Here is a 12,325-nt window from a genome sequence, read left to right on the forward strand (position 1 = left end):
CTCAGTTGAAGTCCCAAGCTGAAGAGCATTTACACGGGGAACATTTATTTCCATATACCTCACTAATTTGAAGAAAACTATCCACAGAAATCTTTCTCAACAATTTTATAATCGTGCTCTACTCAACACCCTGATCATCCAACAAATCAAGAATCACACATGGTCATTTCTTTTTCAAACAGAATGTATAAGCATGTGTAGAGTCCAATATTCTTGAAATTGTGAAGAATTTTCTTCAGTGATATCTTTCATGGTTGTCCCAGAAAGGGGTTGGAATACAGCACCTGCCCACATCTGGGTTGTAACTGCATAATGTGCAGAACGTTTAGTTAATCTAGTCTTCTCTCCCTTAGTCAGCTAAACATAGGAAAACCCCCATGAGGCTGTATCGCTAACAGCAGATGTCATTGTTATTGGAGTATAGACAATAAGCATTTGGACAATTTCATGTAACTTGCTTGTTGTTTTATGACCGCACCATACATATACAACTTTCATTTGATATTTTATGGCTGTTGTGCATAGCCTAATTTTTTAAAAGGTGATTCAAATAATACTTAGCTCATGTTGGGCATCTCAGGTTGCAGAGTAACCTAGTATCTCCCTGTCAAACTTTCAGCATTTAAGAAAGCCCAATAACACACCAAGAGCTGCTTTTCAATAAAAAAGCATAGTTGTCTGCACACGCGTGTAGAGACTTGCTCCCAAAACCCAAACTCTTCTTCAGTGATTCTCTTATAGGGGCCTGCCAAAGGATGCAAAGAATATTCCTACCTTCCACTGAGACCTCTAGTATCATATAGTCTTCTAGATCATATGGTCCAAGTGGTAGAATAACCTGTATAGGAACTTGCACCTGTTGAAGAGCATTCTCCTGTAACAGACCACATATGAAGATAGTAGCATTTGAGGACACTCAGTATAGGAGTCAGAGTCACATACTCAAATAAAGAATGTGCTCTCTCCAGGATCCAAAAAAACCCAACTAAATATTGTATTACTTTCTTGTTGGTAAGAAGGGCTAGGTAGGTGCAATATATTATTCTTTACCTTGGAAGGAATATATCTACATGATCCACAATACAGGATTCTTAAGAATTTCACTAAGGCTTTTAATTTTTGGTTGTATTTATTTCCTATCCTCTGATGCAGATATGTGTTTGCAATGAGTTCAAAATGGTTGCTTCTTCATATTTATATGGTCCAATTATCATAATGTCTTTACTATAGTGCATCAAGGTTATATTTTGTGAAAAGGTTAGATGATCAAGGTCTGTTCTGACCAAGTTCCAACACAAGTCTGCAGGGGAAATGTATCCTTCAGGTAAAACTGTAAGTGTGTACTAGTAGTATTGCTAACTGAAAATACACGGTATTCTATTGGTGTCTATGGACAGGTGCAAAGAAAAGGCATTTGCTAAGTCTACAGCTACAGACCATGTACCGGAATACATGTTAATCTGCTTGAGTAAGGACACTGCATGTGGTACACAACATCAATCATGGTCATTCCTGACTGGATGTTTGACAAATAACTGTCATTGTCAGCCATACATGTGTCTTCTTCATTGGCCTATAGTAGTGTTAAAGAGAGATGTGTTTGGAACCTACACCCCTCCATCTTTCAAATACTCGATGGTGACACTAATTTCTACAGTTCTTCTAAGAATGTGATACTGTTTTCAATTTACATTTTGCTTGGAGTATGTATCTCTAAAGCCTTCCATTTAGCCTTTCTAATCATAATATCCTTCACTCTGCAGGTCAGTGGATTAATGTGAGATTTCTGCCAACTTCTAAATATATTTATCTAAGATAAACATGGGACTGGGTAAATAACCATTGGATGAGATTGGGACTTATTGGACATATTGGGATTTAGACCACATTAATTTCTCCTCTTAATCTGCTCTCCAATAGCTCCTACATCAACTGGAGAGCCACAAACCCAACCCTATGCAAAGAACTAGAAAGCAAACAGCAACAAAAAGAAACTGGATACATAAACAAAAACACAGACAATTGATAGTCTCACAGCATCAAATCTAAAAGAAGGGAAAAACACATAAATTAACAACACCAACAATGAAAACTAAATTATTAGGAGATAGCAATTACTGGTCATTAATAACACTTATATAAATAAATTCAACTTACCTATAAAAAGACACAGGCTAACAGACTGGGTGTGAAAGCAGAATCCATCCTTCTGCTGCATACAAGAAACACACCTCAACCTCAAAGACAGACATTGCCTCAGACTAAAGGGTTGGGAAAGAATTTTCCAGTCAAATGGACCTAAGAAACAAGCTGGTGTAGCTATCCTAAAATCTAACAAACTAGACTTCAGACTAACATCAATCAAAAGATACAAAGAAGGACATTTCATATTAGTCACAGGAAAAAACTATCAAGAGGAAATGTCAATACTGAACATTTATGTCCCAAATATAAGGGCATCCTCATATGTAAAAGAAACACTTCTAAAGCTTAAATCATACATTAAACCCCACACACTAATAATGTGAGACTTCAATACTCCACTCTTACCACTGAAAAGGAGAGTCAGACAAAAAAATTAACAGGGAAATAAGTGCACTAACAGATGTTATGACGTAAATGTATGTAACAGACATATATAGAATATTCCATCTGAACTTAAAAGAATATACTTTCTTCTCAGCACCTCATGGAACCTCCTCAAAAATTGACCACATATTCAGTAACAAAACAAACCTCAACAGATACAATAAAACTGAAATAACCCGTGTATCTTATCAGATCACCATGGTTTAAAATTAGAAATCAACAGTAACACTCATTCCAGAAAGTCCACAAACACATGGAAATTAAACAGTGCTCACTTGAATCAATGGGTCAAGGAAAAAATAAAGGAAGAAATTAAAGACTTCCTAAAATTCAATTAAAATGATCATACAACATACACAAATTTTTGGGACACAATGAAAGCATTCATAAGAGGAAAACTTTAGAACAAAAAGAAAGAATCTAACCCATAAGAACTAAACAGCGGGAAATAGTCAAATTGAGACCCAGATATTAATCCACATACCTTTGAACACCTGATTTTTGACAAAGAAGCAAAAAATATCAAATGGAAAAAAGAAAGCATATTTGACAAATAGTGCTGGCATAACTGGATATCAATATATAAATGAATAAAAGTAGATCTGTATATCTCACCATGTACAAAACTCACGTACAAGTGAATCAAAGACCTCAATATAAAGCCAGCCACATTGACCCTCATAGAAGATAAAGTTGGAAGTACACTTGAACACATGGCCACAGGAGACCAGTTCCTAAATATAACCTCAGTAGCAGAGACACTGAGAGAAATAATTAATAAATGAGACCTCCTGAAACTGAAAAGTTTCTGTAAAGTCAAGGACATGGTCAACAAGACAAAATGACAGTATACAGAATGGGAAAATATCTTCACCAACCCCACATCAGACAGAGATCTGATCTCCAAAATATACAAAGAATTCAAGAACTTGTTTATCAAAAGAACAAACCAATAAAAACAATGGAGACCAGATTTAAACAGAGAACTCTCAACAGAGGAATCTAAAATAGCTAAAAAGATAGTTAAGAAAACGCTCAACATCTTTATCCATTAGAGAAATGTAAATCAAAACAACTCTGAGATTCCATCTTACATGTCTGAGAATGAACAAAACACTGATGACTACTTATGCTGGAGAGGTTGTGGAGTAAAGGGAACACCCCTTCATTGTTGATGGTACAGCCCCTTTGGAAATCAATGGCGAATTCTCAGAAAATTAAAAATCAATCTTTTTCAAGACCCAGTAATGCCACTTTGGGGTATATATTCAAAGAATGCTTAATAGCGCTGTAAGGACATGTACTCAACTATGTTCATAGCAGCATTGTTTGTCATAGCTAGAACCTGGAAACAACCTAAATTCCCCTTGACCAAATAATGGATAACAAAATGTGGTACATTTACACAATGGAGTACTTATGCAGCAGAAAAAGAAATCTTGAAATTTGTTTGCAAATGGATGGAACTGGAAAACATCATATTGAATGAGGTAACCCAGACCCAGAAAGACAATTATCACATGTGCTCACCATCCCACAAATCAAAATCCCAGAGAATCTAGAGAACAATGAAGACCTAAGAGAGACATACATGGATATAATCCACATGTGAAGTAGAAAATGACAAGATCTCCTGAGTAAATTGGGCACATGGGGGTCAAGGGAGATAGGTGAAGGAGAGAAGAGAGGCAGAGAGGGAACAGATAAAAATATAGAGCTCAATAAAATTAATTATAAAAAAGAAAAAATGTCACTGTAGTTTCCAGAGATTCAAATTTAGATTGGTAAAAGTGTTGTATTAAAATAATTTTATCCACAAAATCTAAGTTTGAAGCCTGCATTTACGTTTTGTTATGATGATTATCACATATAGATTACCTACCCTGTGCCAGGCAACATCCCAGGCAGTTGACACAGTAAAGCCAAGAAATCACTGCACTAAGATATTCAACAGATATCTTCATCATATTTCACAATGAAATGGAAATAAAAATTCCACACTCATTTCCAAGGTTTTATTACATCAGTAGAATCTCCAAGTCCATACTATGCTTATTGATTATTGGATGCTTGAGTTTCACTATCTTACTTACTCCATACTGAAATAGACATCAAGAGTCACATGACTGCTGTAGAACCAGCTGTAAAATATTTCTGGCTGAAAGCCTATGATGAAGAGTAGAAGTCTAAACTCTTAGACTCTAAAGTGTTTGCACCCAGTTTTCATCTATTGTTACAAGAGTAAAGAGGATGAAAATCCCAGATGTGTCACCACAAAATACAGCATCTATAGAAAACATATTCTCATTATATAGAATTCTTGACCCAAGACAGAGGCTTTGTTAGAAATCAAGGGTGACTGGGAATCCATAGTATGAGTGTAGACACACTGTTTATGATTTCATTTTCCTGTGTGAGCCCATACCCAATGGCTTCTCTTTAAATTAGGATCTAGTTAATTCTACAGAGTAAAGCATGAATGACAACCTAAGACAATACATGTCTAAAATTATGACTCACTGAATCAAATATTCCTCCCTCTTTACCATCAGCTAAATTAGTAGAAAATGATTATAAATTCAGGATTTGAAGAAGCAGACAACTCTTTGAAATTTGTGAGTATATTATGAAATGCATTGACCTAAATGTTTTTCAACCTGAAACTTTGCTCTTTAAAAGTTCCCAGAGCTGGACTAGAGGCAAATATGAGAAAAGTCATAGAGATTTACATTTTTTGAATTTACACTCATTAAAGAAATATTTTCTCTGTTACTAGAATTTCTTTGAAAGCATCGTGACTTACATTTCCTTTGTAAAGTACTGGATGAGCATAAAGCATACTTGCAATGGTTATGGATTGGCTGATAGTTATCACACATATCTATAGGATATTGGCAATAATTGGCAGAGGCGTAGGGCATGAGGGAGATTCCATCTCTCAAAACTCTGTTTCCAAAGTGAGAGAAGAAGCATACTGGTCAAAACGAGCATAAGACCACACCTGGATCTAAGGAGACCCTTCTGACTAACACAGGGATAACTAGGTATCATAGACTTTGTAATGAAACCACAGAATTGACCTCCTGTACTTTGGATGTCCATTGAATAATCAACTAGGCACTGTTTAATGTCTCTTCCAAGAGGACTTTGTCTCAGTGATAACAAAAAATAAATAGCTGTTTAACCTTGCCCTTCTTGATAGGGCACCCCTTAGTGGTTTTGGCATATTTTTACTGAGTTGTGACAAGATATTGGTGAGAAATACTAAGAAAGAAATTGATGTTTACCTCATATATTAAGTTAACCATTTGTTATTAATCTCTGTATTATCATGTGGTTGTTAAAATTTTCTGACCAGGAGCACCACTTTTTAAATGCTGAGCGGGCATGGCTAGGACCAACTATGTGATCCTGCATGTTGCTCTACTGAGTCTAACATGGCAGAGGCATGTTCACTGCCTCTGATAGCCATTCTCACGGCCCCATTTTCAGCAAATCATGGGTCTATGTTGCCAAAAGCAAGTTATAGCATTCTTCTCACAAAATCCATTTAAATGCTCCATAGCAGAACCTCCCAAAAGGGCCAGAGCCCTTTGTGCTGGCAAACTAGGGAGCTACCATTTTTAAAGAAGCCACACATTTTTTACTGCATCTTTCTTGCAAATAGAACATGTCTGAAAAAAAAATGCTGTTACCAAGAAGCTGCACTTGGCTCCCATTTTCGTGGGTCTAGAAGCCATCTTTTAAAGCTTTCTTAGACTTGACATGGGAATTCTGGCAGTCTGGCACTCAAATCTGTTGCTAGAGCCAATGTGATCATTTCCCTTCTTCTCTGACACAAAATAACCACACAGAAATCTGTATTAATTACAATACTGTTTGGCCAATAGCCTGAACATATTTTTGGTTAACTCTTATATCTTATATTAACTCATTTCTCTTAATCTGGGTATTTTGATGTGACTGTGGCCTACCAGCAAGTTTCCAATAGGCTCAAGTAGAGGTGTATGTCTCTAGCAGTGGCTACATGGCTTTCCCTGACACTTCCTACTCTCTCTATATATATTTCTTCCAGCCTGGCTATATTCTGTTAAGTCATTGTCTGAAAGAAGCTTCTTTATTAACCAATAAAAGCACCACATATCCAAAAAAAGCTTCCTACACCACTCAATGTGTAGAAAAAACAAAAAAGGTACTTTATTATTTTTTAAATGGGCCAATCAATTTATAATCTTTTTTAAAATTTATTTATTAAAAATTTCCACCTCCTCCCCACCTCCCATTTTCCTCCCCCTCCCCCATTTCCCTTCTCTCTCCCATTCCAGTTTAAAGAGAAGTCAGGGTTCCCTGCCCTGCGAGAAGTCCAAGGTCCTCCCCCTCCACCAGGTCTAGGAAGGTGAACATCCAAACAGACTAGGCTCCCACATAGCCAGTACATGCAGTAGAATCAAAACACAGTGCCATTGTCCTTGGCTTCTCAGTCAGCCCTCCTTGTCAGCATGTTCAGAGAGTCCAATTTGACCACATGCTTCATCAGTCCCTGTTCAGCTGGCCTTGGTGAGCTCCCATTAGATCAGCCCCATCAGTCTCAGTGGGTGAGCGCACCCCTTGTGGTCCTGACTTCCTTGCTCATGTTCTCCTACCTTCAGCTCCTCATTTGACCTTGGGAGCTCAGCCCAGTGCTCCAATGTGCGTCTCTTTCTCTATCTCCATCCATCACCAGCTGAAGGTTCTATGGTGATATGCAAGATATTGTTCAGTGTGACTATAGTATAGGGCCAGTTCAGGCACCCTCTACTCAGCTGCTCAATGAACATGCTCGGACCATCTCCTTGGACAAATGGGATCCTCTCTAGAGTCAAGTCTCTTACCAACCCTAAAATGGCTCCCTTAATTAAGATATATACTTCCCTGCTCCCATATCCACCCTTCCTCCATCCCAACCATCCCATTCCCCCAAGCTCTCCCCATCCTCCCCTTCTCACTTCTCTCTCCCCATCATCCCTTACACTCATCCCATCCTCACCCCCAAGCTCCCAATTTTTGCCTGGCAATCTTGTCTACTTCCAATATCCAGGAGGATAACTACATGTTTTTCTTTGGGTTCACCATTCTATTTAGATTCTATATAATCACAGATTATAGACTCATTGTCCCTTATTTATGGCTAGAATCCACTAATGAGTGAGGACATACCATATTCATCTTTTTGGGTCTGGGTTACCTCATTCAGTATAATGTTTTCTATTTCCCTCCATTAGCATGCAAAATTTAAAATGTCATTATTTTTTTACCACTGAGTAGTACTCTAATGCATATATATTCCATACTTTCTTTATTCATTCTTCCATTGACGGGCATCTAGGTTGTTTCCAGGATCTGGCGATTACAAATAATGCTGCTATGAACATAGTTGAACAAATGCTTTTGTAGTATGATTGGGCATCTCTTGGGTATAGTCCCAAGAGTGGTATTGCTGGATCCTGGGGTAGGTTGATCCTGAATTTCCTGAGAAACCGCCACACTGATTTCCACAGTGACTGCACAAGTTTACATTCCCACCAGCAATGGATGAGTGTTCCCGTTGCTCCCATCCTCTCCAGCATTGGCTATCACTGGTGCGTTTTATTTTAGCCATTCAAACAGGTGTAAGATGGGATCTCAAAGTTGTTTTGATTTGCATTTCCCTGATTGCTAAGGATGTTGAGCATGACCTACAGTGTCTTTTGGCCATTTGAACTTCTTCAGTTGAGAATTCTCTGTTCAGTTCAGAGCGCCATTTTTTAATTGCGTTAATTAGCATTTTAAAGTCTAGGTTCTTGAGTTCTTTATATATTTTGGAGATCAGACTTTTGTCTGTTGCGGGGTTGGTAATGATCTTCTCCCAATCAGTAGGCTGCCTTTTTGTCTTAATTACAGTGTCAGTGTCCTTTGCTTTACAGAAGCTTCTAAGTTTTAGGAGGTCCCATTTATTCAATGTTGCCCTCATTGTCTTTGCTACTGGGGTTATATGTAGGAAGTGGTCTCCTGTGCACATGTGTTGTAGACTACTTCCCACTTTCTCTTCTATCAGGTTCAGTGTTTTCAGATTGATATTGATGTCTTAAATCCATTTGGACTTGAGTTTTGTGCATGGTGATAGATACGGATCTATTTCCATTCTTCTACAGGTTGACATCCAGTTATGCCAGCACCATTTGTTAAAGATGTTTTCTTTCTTCCATTGCATACTTTTAGCTCCCTTGTTGAAAATCAGGTGTTCATAATTTTGTGGGTTAGTATCCGGGTCTTCTATTCGATTCCATTGATCGACTTTTCTGTTTTAATGCCAATAACAAGCTGTTTTCATTACTGTAGCTCTGTAATAGAGTTTGAAGTCAGGGATGGTAATGCCTCCAAAAGTTCCTTTATTGTATAAGATTGTTTTGCCTATCCTGGGCTTTTTGTTTTTCCTTATAAAGTTGATTATTGTTCTCTCAAGTTCTGTGAAGAAATTGTTGGGATTTTCATGGGGATTGCATTAAATTTATAGATTGCCTTTGGTAGAATTACCATTTTAACTATGTTGATCCTACCCTCCAAGAGCATGGGAGGTCTTTCCATTTTTTGGTTTCCTCTTCAATTTCTTTCTTCAATGCCTTAAAGTTCTTGTCAAATAGATCTTTCACTTCCTTGGTTAGAGTTACCCCAAGATACTTTATGCTATTTGTGGCTATCGTAAAAGGTGAAGTTTCTCTGAATTCCCTCTCTGCTTCTCTATCCTTTGTGTATAGGAGGGCTACTGACTTTTTTGAGTTGATCTTGTAACCTGCCACTTCACTGAAGGTATTTATCAGCTGTAGGAATTCTTTCGTAGAGTTTTTGGGGTCACTAATGTACACTATCATATCATCTGCAAATAATGAAAGTTTGGCTTCGTCCTTTCTGATTTGAATCCCCTCAATTTCCTTATGTTGTCTTATTGCCATTGCTAGAATTTTAATAACTATGTTGAAGAAATATGGTGAGAGTAGAAAGCCTTGTGTTGTTCCTAATTTTAGTGGTGGTGCAGGAGAATTGTCTGTATTCTGTCAATCATGTTTTAAATAAACGCTGATTGGCCAGGCAGGAGGAGTAGGTGGGAGAACCAGACAGGAAGTGGAAATGATGCAAGGAGAGCAGGAGAATTCTGGGGAGGAGGAAGTTGATTCCTCGCACTCCTGCCCAGATCACCGAAGCAGCAGGATATGAGCTGCCCCAGTGAAAAAGGTACTGAGCCACATGGCTAACATAGATCAGAAAAATGGGTTAATCAAGATGTGAGAGTTAGCTAATAAGTAGCCTGAACTAATGGGCCAATCAGTTTTATAACTTATAGAGATCTCAGTGTGATTTTTCTCTGGGACTAAATAGTTGGGGGTACCAGGCAGGACAGAAAAACACAAACAAACAGGCCCCACTCATGTTACATAGTGGAATGGCTTTGAGTTTCTCTCCATTTAATTTGATATTAGATGTTAGTTTGCTGTATATTGCTTTTATTATATATAGATATGATCCTTGTATTGCTACACTCTCTAAGACCTTTATCAGAAGTGGTATTGAATTTTGTCAAATACTTTTTCAGCATCTAATGAAGCTATCATATGTTTTTCTCATTCAGTTTATTTATATGCTGGATTACATTGATAGATTTTGTATGTTGAACCAGCCCTTCCTTTAGGGATGAACCCTACTGGATCATAATGGATAGTTTTTTAATGTGTTCTTGGATTCTGTTTGCCAGAATTTTATTGAGAATTTTTGCATCGATGTTCATACGTGAGATTGGTCTGTAATTCTCTTTCTTGGTTGGGTCTTTGTGTGGTTTAGAAATCAGCGTGACTGTATCTTTATAAAAAGGGTTTGGCCATGACTCTTCTGATTCTACTATGTTAACCACATTAAGCAGTATATGTATCAGCTTTTCTTGAAAGTTCTGACAAAGTTCTGCATTAAAACCATCTGGTTCTGGGCTTTTTTTGGTTGGGAGTTTTATTTTTATGATAGCTTCTATTTCCTCACGACTTATCGGTCTATTTAAATTGTTCACCTGGTTTTGATTTAACTTTGGTAAGTGGTACTTATCTAAAATCAAGTCCATTTCTTTTACATTTTCCAACTTTGTGGCATATAAGCTTTTGAAGTAAGACCTAATGATTCTCTGAATTACCTCAGTGTCTGTTGTTATGTCCCCCTTTTCATTTCTGATCTTGTTAATTTGCATGTTCTCTCTCTGCCTTTTGATTAGTTTGGATAAAGGTTTGTCAATCTTGTTGACTTTCTCAAACAATCAGATCTTTGTTTCATTGATTCTTCAGATTGTTTTCTGTTTCTATTTTGTTGATTTCTGCCCTCATTTTGATTATTTCTAGTCTTCTATTCCTCCTGGGTGAGTCTGCTTATTATTTTCTAGAGCTTTCAGCTGTGCAGTTAAGTCTCTAATGTGAGCTTTCTCCATTTTTTTCATGTGGGCACTTAGAGCTATGAACTTTTCTCTTAGCACTGCTTTCATAGTGTCCCATAGGTTTGGGTATGTTGTGTCTTTATTTTTGTTGAATTCAAGGAAGACTTTAACTTTTTTTTAATTTCTTCCCTGACCCTGGGGTGGATCAGTAGTTGACTGTTCAGTTTCCATGAGTTTGTAGACTTTCTGGGTGTAGAATTATTGTTAAATTCTAACTTTATCCTTCATGATCTGACAAAGCACAGGTGGTTACTAATATTTTTTTGTATCTGTGGAAGTTTGCATTGTTACCGAGTATATGATTAATTTTCAAGAAGGTTCCATAAGCTGCAGAGAAGAAGGTATATTCTTTCCTATTTGGGTGGAATGTTCTATAGATATCTGATAAGTCCATTTTATCATTCATTCCTAAACTGGTTCTGTTAATCCTCACTCATTTATTTATTTACAGTGGACCCACTTTCTTTACTAAGAAAATATTAATCCAATTTGTGAATTAAAACTTGGGAGATGGAAATTTGAATTCCTAATAAAACTAGAGCCTTCTGGTGATAGGAAGAGTAGGGCTCGAGGCCATACCACTTGAACTTCACATCTTTATCTGCACAGAAACATTCCACTTAATTGTTACAGTCAGTTCCTACCAATTTTGTCATAACATTCAATATTGACCTTACTCATGCCAGTCCAAATAAACATGGATCTAGTAAATGTCCAAATTTTTGCCACATGAATTTCACAAGAGTTTCATTTTGTAAATCATTTAACATTAGTGAGCCAAATTCTTGGCTATTTACTTTATTTATAATACAGCAAGCACTGCTTTCTAACTGACTTATATTGCTATAAAATTCCCAAAATTTACACACATTATTTTGGTCAAAATAAGCTCAGTATGATTCATTAAAAACCTCATCATTTACCACTAGAGAAATGGTTGTTGTTTCTCAGTCCATCCTTTAATTCTGTGATGAAGATCTGCAGAGATGGTTTGTCTCCTAGAATGCAAGCAATAAGTTTCTTTTAGAGAGTTAGTATCCTTAAAATTACTTTCATTAATTCTATTAATTTTGTCCAGTGCATTGAGATTCTATTTACTTCCTCCTGATCATCATAGATTCACTTATCAGTCCATATCCACCAAATGGTCACCTAACTCCATAAGGAGCCTCTTTAATGGCCATCATCCTCTTGATGTAGCTTGGTGCTGCCAGAAAAGAATGAGTCTCACTGTCATAAAAAGTCTTAAGC

General features: G+C 37.1%; 1 protein-coding gene across 2 annotated transcripts in view; it reads right to left on the bottom strand.

Moving 5' to 3' along the window:
* Positions 1-640: 640 nt before the first annotated feature.
* LOC125412199 (cytochrome P450 2C54-like) overlaps positions 641-12,325 on the bottom strand; it is a 76,000-nt gene continuing 64,315 nt past the window's right edge. The window contains exons 4-6 of one of the 2 annotated variants that reach the window (XM_085693858.2): positions 11,998-12,072; positions 2,158-2,212; positions 641-874 (exon numbers count right to left, since the gene is read on the bottom strand). In XM_085693858.2, the coding sequence (XP_085549984.1) occupies positions 2,175-2,212; positions 11,998-12,072 (113 nt within the window). In that variant the 3' untranslated portion in view covers positions 641-874; positions 2,158-2,174. Of the gene's footprint in view, positions 875-2,157; positions 2,213-11,819; positions 12,073-12,325 lie in introns of those variants that run through there. The other variant, XR_015003294.2, reaches the window with a different exon arrangement.

This window comes from Myodes glareolus, chromosome 7 (genome assembly GCF_982192425.1).
Source record: "Myodes glareolus chromosome 7, mMyoGla1.1, whole genome shotgun sequence".
NCBI classification, from domain to species: domain Eukaryota; kingdom Metazoa; phylum Chordata; class Mammalia; order Rodentia; family Cricetidae; genus Myodes; species Myodes glareolus.